The sequence below is a fragment of the Aptenodytes patagonicus genome, chromosome 4 (assembly GCF_965638725.1).
Source record: "Aptenodytes patagonicus chromosome 4, bAptPat1.pri.cur, whole genome shotgun sequence".
In the NCBI taxonomy this organism is placed as follows: domain Eukaryota; kingdom Metazoa; phylum Chordata; class Aves; order Sphenisciformes; family Spheniscidae; genus Aptenodytes; species Aptenodytes patagonicus.
In genome coordinates this window covers 68,193,036-68,214,049 of record NC_134952.1, presented here as the reverse complement: position 1 = coordinate 68,214,049, position 21,014 = coordinate 68,193,036, and the positions used below count along the sequence as shown (strand labels likewise).

General features: G+C 40.1%; 1 protein-coding gene across 5 annotated transcripts in view; it reads left to right on the top strand.

Annotated features, from left to right (window-relative positions):
- The first annotated feature begins 2,399 nt into the window (after positions 1-2,399).
- The window catches only part of DCLK2 (doublecortin like kinase 2), a 91,644-nt gene continuing 73,029 nt past the window's right edge, over positions 2,400-21,014 (top strand). For all 5 annotated transcript variants that reach the window (XR_012995218.1, XR_012995216.1, XR_012995217.1 and 2 more), the window contains exons 1-2: positions 2,400-3,461; positions 15,712-16,046. Coding sequence is in view for 2 of the 5 variants with exons in the window: in XM_076337086.1 (XP_076193201.1) it covers positions 3,050-3,461; positions 15,712-16,046 (747 nt within the window). In the remaining 3 variants the exon portion in view is untranslated. The remainder of the gene's footprint in view (positions 3,462-15,711; positions 16,047-21,014) is intronic.

Sequence of the window (21,014 nt, the reverse complement as noted above, 5' to 3'; positions counted from 1 at the left end):
GAACTTCACATGTATAACTTTGCCTGTAAACAGGACTAGAAACGACACATCAAAACCAGTCTATAAAGTTGTTCCCTACTGTTTTGTGGCTTCTAGGTCCTGGTTCCTAGGCAAGACCTGCATGTCTAATCTTAGTAGGTGTATTCATGCCTCTGCTGTAACAAAACTCCCCCCCTCGTTCAGTTCCTTCTGTTGATTTTACCACCAGAAGAGATAATCCAGCTCTATGGTTTATCACTTCCTTTTGCTTGTGGAGGTTTCCAGGCATCACAGAAGTGATGCTGACCCCCTCCCCACGTAAGCAGTGACCATCAGCGGGGGTGATGATGGCTGCATCCAGCTTATGCTGGACTTTGGGGACGGATGGCAACACAGTAGCCAACGGCTGTCTGAACCAGTGCCCCAAACGTCTTGCTGGTACACAAGTACGACTGTAAGTCAATCATGTTACTCTATAAATAGTGGACAGCCCAGGACCCGTTGAGCTCTCCTGCACGGCAGCAGGCTGCACAGCGGAATCTCCCCTTGAGTAGGGACGCCTCTCAAGGTTACTCCTCGAGGTTGAGAGATTCCTTGCCGCAACAGATCCTCAGTAAGTGGATGCTAAGCATGCTAAACTTTGAAATCTTAGCTAAGTGATATAAAGGATTAATTGTGCATATATAATCCTTTAGACATAAACTGTTGACCAAGTCTGGGACTAGGATTGGATCCAGCTGCACCTAGACTCCTCTCTGAGAAGGAGTTTAGAAAGCAAGGGGGTCCTTTCTGAACCTCATGACTCAACAAGAGGGTCTCCCTGACAGTTTTGTCTGACCCTGTCCTCTATGCAGTAAATAATCTAAGCGTACCTTGCCATCGAATCTTGTTAAACCACTGTCACATTTACCATTGAACTTTGTTAACTCACAGTTTTGTATCAATAAAGTGTATTGTTGCTTCTCTCTTACAGAGTGAAGTGCAGTCTCACTCCATCCGTGTCAGCACTTCAAGAAAGAGTTAAGTTCACTGATGTTTTCCGTGTATTGTCTTTAGGAACATTGTAGCTAGATGTTCAATCTACTTTGTAATAAATCCAGCAATAATGGTGACTTTACTGGTATCTCAAAATATAAAAAGTGAAAAATAATAAATCCATAGAAAGTGTGGCAAACAATATTTTCAAAAACTGCTGAAACACAAAACCAAACATAGATAAATCTTCTTAGCCAAATCTCTTCCTTTTCCCAGTGTGTACAAATAGATGGAAAACATACCTCCTAAGCTTTGTAGAATGCCTTTACTGAACAGAGTTCTGTCCTAAGTGTGAAAAGACTTTCATAAACCTATCCTCTCCCGTATGTGTCTTTCAGTTACTAATTTAATTTTCATAGAGAGAAGCTCCATCTGCAGCAGTTACACTTGCAATGCAGAGGATCAACCTGAGTACCACCTCCTGACACCAACTGTATAAGCAGTGTGGAGAAGGATGGGCAAAGGTTCTTATGGGCCCAGGACAAAAGAGCAGAAACTGTGACCACCTGTAATGATGTAACACAACTGGAATCTCTCAAAGACAGACACCTGAAAAAAAGTGAAAACCTGTACCTAGTTGTAAATGCCTTTTACATTTTTTATGTACTCAGTATGTCAAGAAAATATATTCTGTAGTAGTTGAAAATAAGTTGGAAAAAAGTTGAAATTACATCCATTTCAATGCATCTGTCCTGTTGGCTGTTTCTACCAAAAGTGAATTTGACTTCAGCAACCTAAGGGAGCATTGAGAACCTACCTGGGGAAGTTGCGAACCGTGAGCTAAGGCACATTCAGGTGGTTAAGACTATGGGAACGGCAGCTGGGCTTATTGGTTCCTCAGAGAGGGTAGGAAGCTCAGTGGCAGTGGCGTTCACAAATGAAAAAGGGAAGTAACAGGGATGCGTAGTTTGCTGCCCTGGGGGATGTATTTTAGGGGGAAGGCCATATAGAAAGGAACCCTAGAGACATTTTTAGCGTTTTAACCTAGTAACTGAGTCAAAGTAAGTCCAGGAGAGGGCTAGCAGGCAGCTCCACTGAGGGGGTGGCGGTTCGATGGACCGGTCCTGTCAGAGCCGCCGCGAGAGGGACAGAGTTGCCCCTGCGGGAAAGCTGCATCCCCAAAAATCATTCTCCTTCCCTAGAAGAACCCCTTTCCCTTCATCACCTGAGCCCCGCCGAGGAGCCGGCCGTGTCACCAACGCAGCTCTCATCCCGCTCAACGCCCGTCCCCGCCACCGTTGGGGACAGCGGCGCTACCGCGCCCGCCTCGAGCTGAGATGGCGCCGCCCCCGCCCCTCCTCGCGTCCGCCCTCACAGCGGCCGCGCCGCCCGCCCGGCTCTAAGGCCCGGCAGCAGCCCCGCCCGCACACCGCTTCACCGCCGGCACCGCGGGCGGCCGGGCCGCAGCTCGCTCCTCCCGCCGGATCCGCTGCGGTTGTTTTTTTTCTGAGGCGGGCGCTAGCAGCGCTCTTGCCCGCCGAGGATCCGGGAGGTTGCGCCGCTCCCCACGCTGCGTGGTGGCCGTTGGCGCCGCAGGGGTCCTGGTGCCTCCGCGCCGCGACCAAAGCCGGAGCCGGCCGGCAGCTGGCGGAATACACACTCCGTCCCCACCCCCTCTCTCCGGCGGAGTCAGCAGAGAGGAGGCTGAGGAGAGGACCTGCGCGCACGGTATCCTCCGCATTGTGCGAGCCTGCATGGGAACGGCGCGGGGGCGCGGCCGTGGGGCTCCCCCGAGCCTCCCGCCCTCCGCTCGCTCCCTCCCCGGCATTGCCTGTAGCCGCCGAGTTAAGGCATGAGGGATGCTTTTGTGCGCGACTGCGGGCGGAGCAGCTGGTAACGGCGGAGCTAGCGGTAGCTGGGGCTGCGGTTGTGGGGCAGGTCGGGCGCCGCGGTCACCCGCAGCCCTCCCGGCGAGGGAGGCCGGGCGCGATGCTGAATTAGGTGACTGGAGCCCTTGGAAACGCGGGGACAGGCTTAGCAGTCCGTAGCCGGCCTGGGTCCCAGAGGAGCTGGGAGGGCGGGCAGGCAGCTCCCCATGGCGAGCAACCGGAGCATCGAGCTGGAGCACTTCGAGGAGCGGGACAAGAGGCAGCAGCGCGCCGGGCCGCGCCGCGGCGGCACCGGCTCCGGCGGCGCGGGACCGCGGGGCAACGGGCTGATCCCCAGCCCGGCGCACAGCGCCCACTGCAGCCTCTACCGGACGCGGACCCTGCAAGCTCTCAGCTCGGAGAAGAAAGCCCGGAAAGCCCGCTTCTACCGCAACGGGGACAGGTACTTCAAGGGCTTGGTGTATGCCATCTCTACTGACCGCTTCCGCTCCTTCGAAGCCCTCCTCGTCGAGCTTACCCGGTCCCTGTCAGACAACGTGAACCTGCCCCAGGGTGTCCGGACCATCTACACCATCGATGGCAGCAAGAAGCTCACCAGCCTGGATGAGCTGGTGGAAGGTGAGGGTGCTCCAGTAGGCCAGGGCCAAGCAGGGTGCAGGCCGTGGGTGGTTCTGCCCTGGCATGTTGAGGTCCAGTAGGAGGTGGCATGGGGCCTGGTGGTGGGCTGCAGGCTCTCCCTGGGGTGGGCTTTCCGCTCGCTACCCTGGTCAAAGCTGAGAGAGGTCGCCTTGCTGAAAATCGGCAGCTGTGGAGCCACTGAGGGCAAGTGGGCCGGGGTTGCCTGCTGCTGCTGTGAGGTGTGATAGGCCTCATTTTCCCGGTGTGGACTGTCCACTTCTCCAACCACCCATATGAGTGCTGTCTGCATACATGGGGGTTGACTCTAATGGTAGTTAAGCAGCAGGTGCTCTTTTCATCTACAAGAACCATAGTAAAGTTCTTGGCTACCTTTCAGTCATGTCTATTTGTAGGCGAGGGAAATGCTGTAATTTAGTTCTCTTAACAGTTATTACACTGTCATTGATGCTTCACAGTGGCTTAAGCTTTCCGAGAGAAAGCCCTTGTGCTGTGAAAAGGGATATTTATACCCTATTACTTATTAAAACAGACTGGTGTAAAGTCCCATTTTCAAATGTGATCAGAGTCCATATTCATAAGGGGAATTATTTACCTTGTCTGACTTCCAAAAGCATTTTCTAGAATCAGATGCTTTTCAGAATTGTCCCTAAGTAGCTTTTGATAATGGGACTTAGCTGCTAAGGTTACGTAGACCTTGCAAATCTGAGCAGAGCAGCGCTTGACTACTACTCAAAATGGGGCTAAAAGTACTTTTTTTTCTGAATTAAACATATGCCTCTTGTTTGTAGGGAATGATAATTACCAGAACAAGGAGCAGACTTCCCCCATGTTCTCTCATGATGTCTTAAAATACAGTTTAAATTCAGCATTACATGAATCAACCTTTCAAATGTAGTGGTTATGTTATGTATGCTGTGAGGTTCATAATCAATTTGCACTTGATGCTTCTCCTCAGGTATCTAATACATCAACCACTGCAGTCTTCCACCCAGTGACTCTATATGCCAGGTGTAGCTGATTTGCATTAATGAAGAAGTACTGTTTGTAGGTCTTCTAATGCCTCCTCCTTTTTAGGCTTTCAGCTGTGTGTTCTTTAAGCTTTGAATTGGAAACTTGCCTTTTCAAAGCAGTGCTGAATCACATCTGGAGAATTTGATGAGAAAGGGAATCTGATGACCGTTATATAATCCACCAGTAAAGGCACTGTGAGTTAGGGACCAGCCACTCCAGAACATGCAAGAGGAAGGGACAGGCTACAGCATTTACTGTATCAAGGGGGTCTCACTCAAAAATAATATGCATAAAAGCGCACTTCATACTAGTAACATAGTGCCTGAGGACTTTCCCCATCATGTGATCTACCATAAGGCTGTTCCACAGTCAAAACAGAGGAAATGTGAAATGATTGCAGAGTGAAATGCTGACTCTGTGGTAATAAAATAAATGTGAAATCAACAAAAAACTTTTCCATGATTCGGTGATTAATTTAGAGATAGCTAAAAAAAAATGAGATGCTGGAGTGGGGATGGTAGGGAAATGAGATGAAGCAAAAATTGGATAAACTAATAACTCGGGGTGACTTTTGAAATGTTGCGGAAAGAATAATCTTAAGCTTTTATGGCTTAAAACAAAGACAAAATGACTTGTGGGACAACAGTATAAATGCAGTGTATACTCTCACAACTCTATTTAAGTTAATAACTGAAAGCAAAAAGTTACTTCCTGTCTTTTCAAATACTCATTGAAAGAGTGACCTTTGTCATTGCTCTTTACTGGAAGAATAAAGCAAAACGAATGTCACAATTGAAATGCCACTTCCATGCTTTCTCAGTAAAATAAAAGGGGGAAAAAAAGAGTCCCAATTACTTAGTCATCTATCCATGACCAATACAACTCTCAAGAATCTTAAGAAAATCCTGTAGCATCATAATTGGATTAGTATGTTCTCCAATTAGCATGCCAAAAACTTTACCAGTGTAAGTCTAATCACCATACAGAGAAAGAAAAGCATATACAGGGGCGGGAAGAAAGCAAACAAGTAGTGAATCCATCATTCCTTGAAATTATCTGAACTCTTTGCCAGCTGTTTTGTTCTTGAGATGCTGGATGAGGACCTGATTTGTTTTTATTTTCTGTATTTCTTGTAGTTCCAGCACAGAAAGCTTGAATTTCTGCTCTAGAATAAATACTTGAACATCGGTGATATCCTGAAGCTTGAACTGCAGTAGCACCAGAAGTAGTTTTGAATGGTGTTTTGTTGTATTGCTTTTTAATTTTCAGAAAGGAAAATAAAATTTAAGTGCTGTTGTGCCTGCCAGCTACAGGCTGAACACCACACTGAACATGGCTACTTGATGCAATAACTAATTGACTAGTCTGTTTGCACATCATTAGTGTTGTTGAACTGGTACATGGAATCACAGCAGTTCAGGTTCAGTAGTGGCAGCTCTATGAAGTGAGCAGAAGGTGAGTGCTCAGCCACCCTTGCCAAGCCAGCAAGATCTGCATTAAACCTCCCTCAACTCGAGCCTCTGTTTGTGTAGCTCTTGGATATTGACATGCCTCAGTGCAGGCAAGCTCTTTAAGGCCTGTTTGCTGTTTATCAGGTCAATATCTGGGGTATAAAAGCTGGCAGTATCAAATTCTGTATCATAACAGTCCAAACTAGCTGAATTGAGTTGCTGATGAATGCTTTTTGGGGTTTCGCTGTATTTTGCAATCTGTTTTTCCATTTATCATTTTTAAGAGGAAAATAGCTAATGCACAGACATACCGTAGATTTCAAATATTACTGTTACAGGTTGAGTCAGTTAAAAATTTGATCAGATCACGTTTATTAATCAAAAATTGACAAGCTCCATTTTAAGCATATTGCTTTTCTTAACTGGATATGAAAGTCAGAAAGCATGCTCTGCTGGATGAGCCTTAGGCAAATATCATTTATATTCCCAGCCCCTGTAGATTAGATTAGGGAACGTTATGGCTCATGAGTTTGACAGTTTTCATTGCTTTCTTAGAATGGGAGGAGTGAAGAATTTCATTGTCTGCTCCTGATCTTGTTTGAGCAGACAGATCCAGAGAGGGATGGGGACTGGGAATATTATGACTTTCTTATAGTTTTCTTTCTTTCAACTTTACTATCAGACATTACACTGCTTTTTACTTTTGAATAGGAGATTCCATGTATAATTTTACATTTTCCCTTCAGTAGCATTAATGGAATAATAGTTTCATTTTTATTCTCTACCAAAGTTAACTAATTAAGTGTTTATCCAAATCCTTCCGTTTTCTTTAAAAATGTAAGCTTCCTAAAGCATGACACAATGGTAATAGTAAGAACCGTGCAGTTCTTTAGTGCTGAGGTTTGTTTTACACTGATGTCAGTCATGCTCTGTCTCGCTATCCTGTGCTTTCATTGTCTTGGTAGTGAAAGACGTGGAGAATCCTGATTGTTAAGGTCTGCTGCAAAGTTGGGAGACATTGTTGGATTTTGGGAGAGGAAACCAAGTGTAGACTCTATTCCTGGCAAGAAAAGTTATGTTGATTTGGCATGTGATAGGGAATTTTCCTAGTTCCCTAGGTAGGAAGCATTGTTAAGAGTCTTTGTTCTTTCAACTACAATGCTTAATTAATACAGTCCTTTATAAAATGTCAGTAGTTTTGTCTGCACAGTTGTGCAGACAATCAACAGGCACCTGTAGGGAAGTCTTTGAGCAGGAGGTGGGAAGGTTCTGAGCAGGGCAGTCCTTATGCATGGACAATACCTGCTTTAAAGAAATGGGCTCTGCCACACTAATACAGAGTAAAAGAATGTTTTTGAAATGAGGTATTGAACAATCCAAGTATTTTCTGCCTTAGATCATTGTTATTGTTACTGCATATTACTTTTTAATCCTGTTTAAGTGCCTGTGATTCTAGTTGATGCACACTGTTATATTAGGTCAAGAATATCTTTTCTCTTGTCAGGGCAAACAGATGGTAACACCAAGTAGGCAGTTTGTATTTTTGCTTCTTCCAAAAGGTATGATTACCTTCCTGTGCTAAAGCCAAAAGCTGTAATGCTTTAAAAAGAGGCAAATGTAGCAGGTTTAACAAGGAAGGGTAAAAAGGAAGGATAAAAAAAACATTAAAAGCATATGCTTCCAAATATATGTTCAAATCATTGTAGTTGCAAAGTCCTGGAGCAATGGGGTGTGGATGTGAAATACGGATGTAATTGTTAGCTAACTTCCCATCAAAGCAAAATAAAATACTTCCACCACTGTGCATCTCCTAGTTTCAGGGACAGGAGAAATGTTATTTACCTGAAAAGAGTTATTTACTTACTGTGGAGGAGGCATGTGGTATTAGGCGGGTTTGATACCAGGTGGGCTTAACTTTCTTCTGAAAGCAACCCTGCCTGAGCATGGGGTTGGACCAGATGACCTCCAGAGGTCCTTTCCAGCCTCAGCTGTTCTGTGATTCTGTGAAAGCTTGTAGGAAGCTGTCATCTGAACCTCCTGATTAAATAAAGTCAAAAGAGAACTAGGAGTAATTAGTCATCTGATAAAATCCTGGTTGTCATCCCAGGTTTTAAAGAGTTCATGGGAAACTTAAATGCTGTAGATGAGGAAAGATTGTGACTTATACAGGGTTATTGGAGGTGACATGAAAGTGAAGGAATCGTAAGAAACTGATGAGGAAGTTCTGTGAAAGAAAGGAAGGAAAAAGAGATCTAAATAACTTAATCCTTCATAAAAGGGGTTGTTTTATTTTTAGATCAGTCCTTTTACACATGCCGTAAATATACTGTTCTGGAAATCTGCTTGGCTTTGTGTTACAGAACACAAAAAGGGTACTCTGCTGTGATTCCTAAAGTTAGAAGGTTAGTAGCCCTAATAACTACTGTGCTATACTGAATAAGCAGCTTTTGGCACCCTTGAAACTAATAAGTTCTACCAAAAGAAGCTGAGGAATGTGAGATGGATAGTTGAAATGTACCTAGAAAGCTGCCCTATCCAATTTGCTTCACAGGAGAGCACACATTTAAAAAATATGGAGGCTAACAGTTTTCTTTCTGTAGGGATGTTTTTACCTGTGTTAGCTATATCATTCTGTTATGCAGTGTCATTTAATGCTTTATGTGACTCTCGGGAGATAGTAGTTAGTGCTTGTTAACACCTTGCAAAAATCAAGCCAGAAAACCCTGTTCAGAGACTTTTGTTTCGAATATCCTGACTCTGGATTTTTGAGTGTTGTACGCTTAATTTCTTCCTTACCCACTACATGGTATATCCACAGTTTGTTTTTTAACCTAATGCTAAGGAAAATGAAATATCTACAAGTCTTTCTTTAGTAGTCTCTCTTTTAAGGACAAAAAGTCTGAATGTTTCTAGGCTATTTGTTAAATGCCTAGCACAAAACTTGTGCTGTGAAGAACCCCAAGTTGTCAGGCAGCTGTGTTTCCTCAAAACTGCACATAGTTGCAAGTGATGCACACTTGTGATACAAAAGGGCAGGATACATCCTTCTTTTCCTATCAGTACCTAAAATTGCATGGCTGAATTTTGGAGAGTTCACGTACACCCTACTCTCTTTATCCCTGCATTTATATCTTGAAAGGTGAGCTAAACACATTTCCTGTGAATAATGGTGTTGAAGAAACAGATGACAAAAGAAAACCTTAGTAGATGAGTTTTTAAGTAAGCAAAACAGTATTTAGGCAACTGATGGTCTATTGCTATTTGTCAGTCAGATTGACCAATGTAGTCTTGTTTTCTCTCTTACCCATTCTCTGTGTTAATCGTGTATTTTACTGTTGTGAGGGAATGGTGAGTATTATGTTTAGCCTGTTAGCTCTCTGAAACTGGAATCCTTCTACGGTGTGCTTAAACTGTATACACCCTGGACACACACAGGTCTTGCTTTATGGATAGTGCATCTGGTTATTAATGCAGTACAGGTAAATTATTTAGAGGCAGGTAATGTTTCCTTGTTAATAGGCAATATTTCATGTCTTTTAGTTGTTTTTCTAATGTTAATAAGACATAGAGAATCAGAAGTAAACTTACTCCATTTGTTGGTTATATTGTGACCCAAAATATCAGCAGATGTTACTCCTTTTAAATTAGCATATGCCCCATTTGAGGAATTTTTGGTGGTAGCAGCATTTCTTTGTGGAAGAATTGACACTTTAGATTGTTCTGGGTACTGTCATGAAGTGTCGGATGGATGGCCCATATGCTCTGTTGAAATTATAATGCCAACTTACAAGGAGGTTTCATACTTCTGCCAAAACTGCTCTGCAGCCTGGTTAAGCTTTCTGCTGTAGAATAGTTTGGCTGGGTTCAGAGTCCCAGCTGTAACCTACGTCTGTAATTCTTGCATTTTTTTTCTGCATTAAAAAAGAAGAAGAAAGTATTGCTTAATAGATCTTTCTACTAAATTAGTCTATAGTTTACTTCTTTACCTGCAAATCTCAATGTAATATTAGTGACTAACTTCACGATCTGGTCTGAAAACTAGGGAGCTGATTCATGTTAATGCTAATGTTGTAAGCTAAAGACTATTTATTTCCAGTAATGTAACTGCAGTGACTATGTGCCAGTTAAGGCTAGTATGCATTAGCTTTAAAAAGTTTCAAGACTGTAAATGGAAAGTGGGCCTTCAAACCATAAAATTGACCATATTGAAGTCAGCAATGTAAATATTTGAAGTATTGTTTATGCCTATTTATGGAGTTGTGTCAACTTTCTAGGGCTGGTAGATGTACAAGTGACCAAAAAAAGCTACAGCCCTATCAAAATGCCACTGAAGTCTCAGAAAATATTTTCTTAGTAATTGAGATTATGTGTATTTAGGTTAGACACATGAAAAATCTCATTGAAGGCAGTTAGTGAAACAGCCAAACTTACGTATGTGATTTTAACTGTGAAGTTATCTGTTACTTTGTTAACAGTGTTTGAAATCAATTTGACTTGTTTAAACCCCCCAAAAATGAAGTGCTGTATGTTACATTTTTACAAATATTGGTTTTCTGGGAGGGTGTAGAGATTATCAGAAGTGTGTCTTTACACACGAATTAATCCCAAGCAGATTTAAAATCAGGTCATACATTAAAGCTGTGAGCAAATATTATATATATCATTACACATTCAGGTTTTTACCTACAAAATATAACGTAGAAGAGAGATAACACTCTCACAAATGACTTAAAGTTGCGTCCAAACAGACATATGTAAATGCATTTTCTACTTCGGAGGATGGCTAAAATAACAATTTAAACAATGGCACAGTGCTCAAAAATTAATGCTTGCTCATCAAAGGGTGGTATTTTCTTAGGCATGCTTTTTGAATACACCATTCTGTAGGAAAGTTTCCTGTAGTGAACTTTATAGGTGTGATTTAACTTACCCCTGCCATTTTTTTTCTTCCTTAAATATTTTCTTCTGTTGAATAATCAATTGTATACCCCTGTTAAACCAAACAAATCAATGTTTAACTCATTACTAGAAAATCATTCTTTAGGCAGAAAGCAGCAATTGGTTTCCTAATTATATTCTGTTTCTAGCATTTTTTTGGTGTTTTGCAAGGTTCTCAATAGAACTTAGAAACTGGGGGTGAAGTCCTGGCTGTGGTGAAATCATTAGAAGCTTAAGTGGTAATTTCAATAGAGTAAAAACTTCATCCCTTACCTTTTAAGTCATGAACCAAGCAAGTCACTCAATGCATGTGTTTTCTCACTTACAGTCCTTGCCCTAATCTTGCCATATGTGCCTGCCTTGCAGGTGTAGTAGTAAAATCTGTTTTCCATGTAAAAGCTGTGTTACTAAGTATAGTTTATATGACTAGTATAAGAAAACAGGCATGGAATTTAGAATGCTTACTAAACAATCTGTAATATACTACAGTTCTCAAGTAATTAGTCATTCCTGTATCTGCCAATTATAGGAAATTTTGCAATCAGTTTTGCCAGATACTTTTTTTTTTTTGAAAAGGTAAAATAGTTTGTGCTTCAACTTAAGGCTTGGCTAAATGCAGTTGAAACAAGTTATTTGAAATTCGTTCTTTTAAGGTATTACATTGTTTTATGTTGAAAGCACTTCCTATTTTTTTCATCAGAAAAAGAAAACTAAGGCCTCTGCTTAAAGGAAAAGGAATAATAAAAAGAAATCTGTAGTAAACAGTATTGCAACCTATTCAGATAATCAAGAAATTATTTTATTCATGCATCAAGCAAGGGAACTAGTAGAAGGCAAAGAGTTTTACACTGCTATTTTAAAGAAATAAAGATCCTTTTGGATTATTACTGACTGAAAATTTTATAAAGGGACAATTTCTGCTGTCCTAAAGGGTGTTGTAGTACAGCTCTGACAGATAGTAGATTGCATTTCATGGTAGTATGAAGAAGATATTCTCTAGTGATATGTGTCCGTAAAAGACAAAGCTAGCATACCATATTGAGACTCTTCTATGGTAAATCCTCTAGCAAAAGGATCTTTTGTTCTCTACCTGTACTTCTTTATGTAAAGCAATTAATTTATTTCAAGTTGGAGAGCCTGTTTCTGAATAGCCTTAATTTTGAGGGGGTTTTGTGGGTTTTTTTTTAACTTTGTTAATTTAAGCTTCAGCCCTGAGGTTTAACTTTGAATTGTCTTGTGTGCATTTGTTGTTTTTTTTAATGGTCTAGGAAGTGCATTCTTTTTGAGTTTGAAAGGATAACTCTGAACATGCTCAATGATGGTGAGTTTTGAGGTACCTTGTAGTGCTGATGGCTAGAATTTAACTCTTTTGCACACAGCTGGACAGGCTGTACTGAAGAGGTTACTCTGAAGTGATGGGTGACTTCATGTACTGAAGCTTATGTAAAATCTTTGAGATGCTAGGGGCACTCTGTGTTTAGAAAGGTATTCTCATGCATGGGATGCTGTCAGGTTTATTTATATATAAATTATTATCAGAGGATGATTTAAATATTACCGAAGTCTTATGCAGATCAATAAACTTCAAAGCAAGTGGTCAGGGACTTTCCAAACTTGAATGCCTAATATTATGCACCCAGAATAATGACTAAATTACCTTCTGTTCATTTTTTGTAGGAGGAAATAATAATTACGTTCTTAACCAACACACACACACGAAGTCACTAGCTAGGTGCATCCATAAAAAGTTTAGCATATAATTGTGGAAAAAATTGTCCTAAGGGTTTGTGCAGGTTTTGGCTGAGATAGAGTTAATTTTCTTCATAGTAGCTAGTATGGGGCTGTGTTTTGGGTTTGTGCTGAAACCAGTGTTGATAACACAGGGATGTTTTTGTTACTGCTGAGCAGTGCTTACACAGAGTCAAGGCCTTTTCTGCCTCTCACCCCACCCCACCAGCGAGCAGGCTGGGGGTGCACAGAAAGTTGGGAGGGGACACAGCCGGGACAGCTGACCCCAACTGACCAAAGGGATATTCCACACCATATGACGTCATGCTCAGCATATAAAGCTGGGGGAAGAAGGAGGAAGGGGGGGGGGGCATTCAGATACTCAAATGGACATTCACTGTTACACGTGATGGAGCCCTGCTTTCCTGGGGATGGCTGAACACCTGCCTGCCGATGGGAAGTAGTGAATGAATTCCTTGTTTTGCTTTGCTTGCGTGCGTGGCTTTTGCTTTCCCTATTAAACTGTCTTTATCTCAACCCACAAGTTTTCTCACTTTTACCCTTCTGATTTTCTCTCCCCCATCCCATTGTGGGGGGAGTGAGCAAGCGGCTGTGTGGGGCTTAGTTGCTGGCTGGGGTTAAACCACACCAGGGTTCTATGTGACACAGTAAACTAGTTGTAGAGGGGAGAATAACAAAATGATCAGCAGTTATAACGTTAGTAAGTCTATTTGGTGTGAATTAAAACTACCAGCTTCTTTGAGATGCTTCTTACTTGGCAGCACTGTGTTTGGAGATAGCTTCGTGGCTTATTAGAAATTGTTCAGAGAATAAGCATAGTCCTTTGAATCTAGTATTAGGGGATGTAGAGGGGGAAGCCTTTGCTTTCTGTTGCAGCTGAGCTGCTGTAACAAAACTGGAATATCTCATGCTGTTTCACAATAACAGGATAGATGAGTGAAAGGTCTCTGAAAACAGCTGTTGAAAGAGAACAGTCCACCTATTTAGAATCATAGGATAATTTAGTTTGGAAGGGACCTTCTGAGGTCATCTCATCCAATGTCTTTCTCAAAGCAGATCTGATTAAATCAGATTGTTTGAAGACTTGTTGCAACTTAGCATGTAGTTCTGGGGCAGCAGAAGCTTCTAGGCTACCATAGATCTTCCTAAGCTGTGTGGTTTTTTTTTTTTCCCCCTACCTGTAGATTAGTGCTAGTGTGCATACAGCTGTGTGGAAATCCCATTCAAGGAGTTTATGGGCTGAAAACAGCTCATTTTTCTTTGCTCATTTTTTGGGGAAAGAGGAGGAGTCTGGTTTTGTCTGTATTGGTTTCTGGTTTGTGCAGCATTTGGTCTATGAATATGAGGAATGATGGGGATGAGTGAAGAGGAAGAATACAGGCAAGGCAGTGGCATCCTCATACCAAGTTGTTTCTCTGTACCTCAGTGGGCTACAGTCCCAGTGATGTTTGTGGAGGCAGAACTGGCTGCCAAACTTGCCCAAACAAAATCATTGTTAACTTGACTTAATTATAATCTGTTTTCTTTCAAATACAGCAAGTAGACTTTCAAGAAGATCTAAATACAAGGTACATTAGAAAGCAGTGTAATTGGTATGGGAAAAGAGACATGAAAAAGTCTTTCAGATTGTAGTAATTCTTCAGGGGTTTGAAAGTAGTTTACTGTCTTGCTTTTAGCAGGAGCTATACAACTTCAAAGCTAAATCAGGTCTCCAAACTAGAATTCAGAAAGTAGAAGTATTGTTTAAAAGTTTTCTAGTGTGTATCTAAACACAGGTATACATTTTGTAACTTTTACAATACTGTCCAATAGATGTATGTGTACTCTTTACTCCTCTTGCTGTGTATATAGGAGGTGAGTTTGGTTTGTTCCAGCAGTGACCTTGAGTGAGTAGCTTTAATCTTAGAACAGGCTAAGCTTGTTAAGATATAGGTAGCTCTTCTGCCTGGAGGAATGGTGTGTTCCATCAGTTTGGAATGCTTCCCTTTCATCCTTCTGGCAACACTCTGCCTCTTCGAGAAAGTCTTTGGATGTCATTTTGTGAGATCCCAAGGATGTGGGTTACAGAAATAACCCAGAGTTAAAGATGTCCTTTGTCATGGTCTGCATCTTGAATATTGCTGTCAGACATTAAAAGAGTTGTGGTAAACAACAAACAGGAGTTTGAAGAGAAAACTGACCTCCTCTAAAAAAAAAAAAAAACAAAGCCAGTTAGTCTTCAGCCTTGCATTATGTCAAGGAATGGAGAAAAGTAACAAATTCCTTAGGTCTGCATCATGGCTGGTGCCACCTTAAATGATGTGATGTAAAGGTGTGTATTACTAGCCTGTGGTAACGTTTTTTGTCCTGACCTCCCTTTCATGACTTCAGGAGATATCAGCAGTATAGGCTTTGAATTAGGAAAGAAATTAAAATGGGGAAGTGTAGATGTCCTTTCATATTCCTGTAGTCTCAAAGTCTCATTTGTGGCCTCAGCAGGTGTTTGTTGGTCTAAAAAAATGTTGAAGTGAATACATTTCAACAGTGTATCCTTGGTAGAAAGGCAATAACTCCTGGTAAATTAATGTGTCCTTCAGGGCAAGGATCTTGAAATGCTTGAATTTTATTCTGTTAAAACTTGCTCCTTTTAAAATAATTCATTATTAAACATAGGTATGTGTGTACACATGTTGAAGTATATACTTGAGGAATATATAGGAAAAGTACCTGGGTATTTGCTGTAGGAGAATGCTCTTAATGTCATGTATTGTGAGCTCAAGTAATTTAAGCACTTGCAAAATGACTCTGCAGTCAGAACTTATGATCCAAAAGAAATGGGAAATATCTTCAACCCCCTCATTACCCTTTACTTTTTTTTTTATTTCTTAATGAGAGGTCTTTTGAAACCTGTTGAAACCTCTCTATGAGAGTATTGTTTGGGTGGAAAGCTCTGATAATTTACAGTCCTCCATTTAAAATGGCCTGCAGTTGAAATACAGGAAAATCACTCTTTCTGAAAAATTTGTTGTCTTTTTTTTTTTAAATTGACAAAAAATAGCTGCAAAACCCCTTAAATTATGAAAATGTAATCTTCTTTTCAGGTGAAAGTTATGTATGTGCATCCAATGAACCATATCGCAAAGTTGATTATACCAAGAATGTCAATCCAAACTGGTGTGTGAACATAAGGACTGGGTCCACTCGATCCTTGACATCTTTGACATCCACAAAGAGTGAAGTGAAGGAGAGTAAAGATTTCATTAAACCCAAATTAGTGACTGTTATTAGGAGTGGAGTAAAGCCACGGAAAGCTGTGAGAATTCTGCTGAATAAGAAGACTGCTCACTCCTTCGAACAGGTCTTGACTGACATCACAGAAGCCATTAAGTTAGATTCGGGTGTAGTCAAGAGACTTTGTACGCTGGACGGAAAGCAGGTAGGAGAATAAATTGCTATGACCATCTAATAATTATGCATTAATCTAAACTTCTTTGTTTTCGTAACTTGAATTCTTGTTACTTTAACCTGCTTCTGAATGACAGTTTAATAAATGGCAACTTTTTAAATTTGTATTAAAATATTAATATCTTAAAAAAATTAAAATTGTATATAATTCAAAAGAAGTTGACCAGTTTACATTCTAAGTAAAAAAAAAAAAAAAAAAAAAAGAAAATCTTTCGTATACTGACTCTGTTGCATTGCTGAAAAAGGGTCTGTTTATTTGAAACATTTGGAAGCAAGCTTGTTAAAATACATACGTGTTTTCAGAAGCAGAGTCATGTTTTCAGACTACTACATAGTGCTGAGTGGTATAGGAAAAATATTGCTGCCTCCTTCCATTTCACTTCCACAGATTGCTATTTAAGTAGCAAAAGGACTGAAATGTCTTTCTGGAGGTAGTAACTGACATGACCTAAGGTCAAGAATTTTATCTGAAATGAATAATTCTGGGGGGTGGTCATATCTTTGCAACTTGCTTTTGCTTTTAGTTTTACCACTGCAAAAACATGCTGCCAGGATTAATGATGCAGTAGGTCTTTTATGCTCATTCAGAAATACAAAGGAGCGGCCCACAGAATGTTCTGCTGCACCAGGTAAAAGTGTCAGGCATACACTTGCTGTTGATCAGTCAGGTTAATGACTCAGCCCTTCATGGAACAGGACTTTGATACTTGATACTTTTATTTGACGCTGATGTGGAACTTCGACAGCATTGTGACTTTAGTAGTACAGAGCAACACAGGCTGCAAAGTAGATTGCATTCAGTATCGGGTACCTGGACTATTGTACTGTTGACTAAATGTTAGGATCCTTGCTCATTCAACAGGTATTTTTGCACACCTGCATACCTATATATTTGCATGAACTACTCGTAAAAGTTTCAATTGTGTTCAAACAGATGTGGGAATTTTTATTGTCAAACTTTTTATAATGGCTATAATCCTATAGACTACTTAAAAAGCACCTTTTTGTGTTGAAAGTTGCTAGCAAATGTATTGCAGAACAAGTGCACTTCCTCAGATTGTCTCCATATGAGGTCTGTCTCTCTGGTTATGTTTTGTGTGCTGTGGATACACTTTTTATAATTAAGTACTTGAGCTTCTTCTGTTCTTTGGTATTAAATATAGCGAGGCAAATGCATCACTGAGACTCTTGATTTTCAGTATTTGGTGGCACTATAATGTGCTCTTTAGTTCTTCTAATAGGTTTGATTTTTAATGAGATTTGTTAACGAGATTTGTTAAGAGAGAATCCTTTCTAGGAACATCTGAAATGTGATTTAGTCATGTTTAATTTAATTCATAATAAAATAGCTTTGAGGATATTTATTATACAGTAATTAGTCTCTTCTTCCCATGAAGTCTTCTGTTACTGTCTCAGATAAGATGATTTTCATCTTCTCAAGCAAGTAGATAGAAAGTCAGGAAAAGAAACTGCAAAAATCAAGATTCTCAGTTCAGCTTCACCTCTTCTATTGTATTGTTAATACCATAGAAACTCACTGATGTGGAAACTCATTGATGTGGAAGATGCAGTAGTGCATCAGGGATCAATAAAATTAATTAACATTAAATCTCACATATGTTGCTTGCACGTTACTGTCACCCATGGTGGATGATAGCTGTCTTGAGTCCACAGTGAGGATGACCGGTCATTGGTAATGCTCCAAAATAAGTATAAGATTTCTAATTGCTGCAGTACCTCCTCCTGCCCTTCTATGGTAAAGGCAATAATCAAACTTGGACTGCAGATGTATATGTAGGTGTTCTCAAGCAGGATTGGGAATCCCTAGTTCTCACTGCTAACAGCCTGTTAATAGCTGCTCCTTACAACTGCGCCTCTGTGTAAACTGTTTCAGCAGTAGTAGTGCATAAATGTGGAGACTGTGCTTCCATTTGGAAGAAAGACCTTTTGCTTTTCCACAGACTTTGGGAAGGAGCCTTTGCTTGTACCACTGTAGTGTAATCGTGATTTAAGTCGTCATGGAATATACTGCCCCAGATAGAAGACCTATGGCTTTAAACACCCTGATCATAAAAGCCGCCTCCTGCTTATCTAGGAGGATAGACACTTCTGGGATTTTTTGTTAGGTTTTTTTTTTGTTTGTTTTGTTTCTTTTTCTCCAAAATGAAGGGCTGACCCCAGTTTTAGGCAATAGGGATTTTTTTTTTCTTTGTTTGTTCATTGCTGGTATATGTAGAGGTTGGTGCCCAAGGGTTTTGTGGGGTTTGGCAAATAAAGAGTTGCTTTGCTGCCAGTTACCAATTGGTGGAAATTTCTAAGCCTATTTTCTCTAATGTAGTAATTGCTTATTCTTCTAAATCTGCTAGGGAAGCAGATCTTTTATGTTCGTTGTAGTGTTGGCACAGCTTGAAAGGCAACCATTAAAAAAAAAAAGAGGCATTTTGTAAATGGCTATGTTCCTATAAATGTAGCTCTTGTGTTTCTCAAGGTTTTGTGTTTTTCTTTTCCCTGCTCTTTCATATCTTTATCTCTGAGGAAATACACATTTTTTACGTTTTTTGTGAGCAAATAGGTTTAGGTTGTATTTTCTGTTTAATATGGAATTGATGCTGAAATTCAGGTGTTTAAAACATGCATGTATAAAATTTGTATCCTTTTATTAGGGAATGTGTTGTTCTTATGGGGTGATTTTGTTTTCCAGTAGAACTATTCAACATGTGTAGTAAGAAATAATCATGAAACCAGTGATCTATGAAGAAATCTTTTTAATTTTGAGCAGTACAACAGAAAGGATGTCCTCAAAATAGTTTTTATTTACTCTTCTGACTTCATTAATCTTGACTGTAGCAACATCTTGATGATAATAGTAACACAGAGAATAACATCCATGTCAGATATTTTCCTTGATTATTGTGTATGAAAGCAGACAATTATCTAGCTTTTAATTGTAAGATTTTATAACACTTACAAGGTTTCCTTTTATCTTCCGTTTCAATATGGATGCTGTAACTTAGAATATTAGTGCTTTGTAGCCTCAAGTACAGATTTTTTTTTTTAAACTACATTGATGCAAGGCTGACTTTTCACTTTTAAGCTGTTGAGCAACCAACCTTTTTTACCTCCCAAGACTTTTGTGAGGAAAAATATTCCTGTAAAAGAAACTAGGCTTTAACTCTGCAGTGCAGGCTTCTGCTGTTCCAGCCTTTGTGCTTCTGACATTGAGGTTTGCCTAATACTTTTGCTTGACCAAAGTGTTTTCCTTACTTGGCTGCATTTTTCCTTTCTATTCTCTGCTGGAATCTGTCACTATCCTACTGTGAAGCAAGGACAGTCAGACTGAAACTTTTCCAGTTGGGAAGTTAACCCTTTGTTATCTCAGAAGAGAATGGAGGGTTTCTATCTAGCTAAACAAGCTTCAACCTTCAGTCATTGCAAAGTGAAGGGTAGCAACTTAATGGTAAATTACCTGTGCTAATTGTTTAAAAGAATATAATGTATTGGGTGTGTGTGGAGAATTTCCTGTGAGAAACTCAAAAAAAGCCATACGGAACTCTGAAGAATGTATTATTTGACACACAAAAGAAAATTAAATCTTCACTCCAGGAAGATGATAACTTTTAAAGCTTGCATTGTGTTGCAGCTTCATGGATTAATGTCCATAACAGGATTGAAAAGGTGGATGAGCCACCTTTTCTATACTCACCAAATAGTGAGAACATACCACAGATAAGCCTTATTTTAAAGGTCTTTTTTGATGGGCCACAGGTATGTTGGCAGCAATCTCTGAAACCAAAAGCCTCCCTAATTTTCTGTTAACGAAGTCTTTCATAAGGTGCTCATTAAAAGTAAATGGGTAACTGAAGAAAACAGATACTACATTTGGAAGTATTAATCAGACTCATCATGCTCTCCTCTCAGTAATTTTTTATTTTTCAGTGACAGCTTTGAAAATTCTTAGTAGAGATGATAGCTTCTGTAAGCTGAATTTTGTATTTGCTTTGTAGTGGAAATACTAAGGAGACCAACTGGACCTATCAACATACCCATCACAGAGGGCAGAAACCAGAACAATAGATGAGCAGGAGAGATCTCGTTTATTAGTACAACCGATATTACCCATATTCTTGTTTCAGTTCTTTTGGCACATAGGCTTCTGTCATTCAGATCTGAAAATCTCCATTAATATGGTGTTTTTACTAAAATCTTAATCTCAGTGAGAGCTGACTATTTAGTACTGAGACAAGTTTTGGAACATAGGAATTTTGTTTTTCTTAGTTTTCCAGTTTTGTATGCAAAGTCATACTTGGATGAGATTTTTTTTTTAAATAATTTTATTGCAGTTAATGGAGTAGTTTAGCAAATATTTACCTTTAGTTCAGTTCTCTCCCACCTAATGACAGTTGAAAGGCTACTTGGTTTTCAACTGTATCTTATTCATCAGCAGTACACTTTTTTTAAGGAACCAGGCAGTAGGAGTTAGGTGTACTCTTTTCTTTTTTTTAAGTGTCATTTAATTGTATTGTTACATCGCTGTCTGATATCTCATTGCAGGCTGAGAAACAACTGTAATAGAAACTTGCTCCCATGTTAGCAGGCATTATGTGTAGTTGAAAGCTACTGAAACCAAAAGAAGTCTTTATCTTAACTCTCAGGCTCTAATCTAGTATAGGCACTTTCACATATGTATTAGAAATAGCAGAGAACTGAATTTCTGCTACAGGCAATTTTGCAAGAACATAGAAAGCTCCAACTTTTGTGCAGTTCTAGTTCTGCTGAAATTTAAAACAGCACTTTAAGCTGAAATGTTGCAGTAACCTTCAAGTATGAGGAGAAAAAACCCTTAAGCCCTTGTATTCCTCACTACTCTTAAAAAGGCATATATATATATTGTTATAGAGGAATGTCAGTGGCAGCTGCAAAGGGAGCGATTCTCTGCATT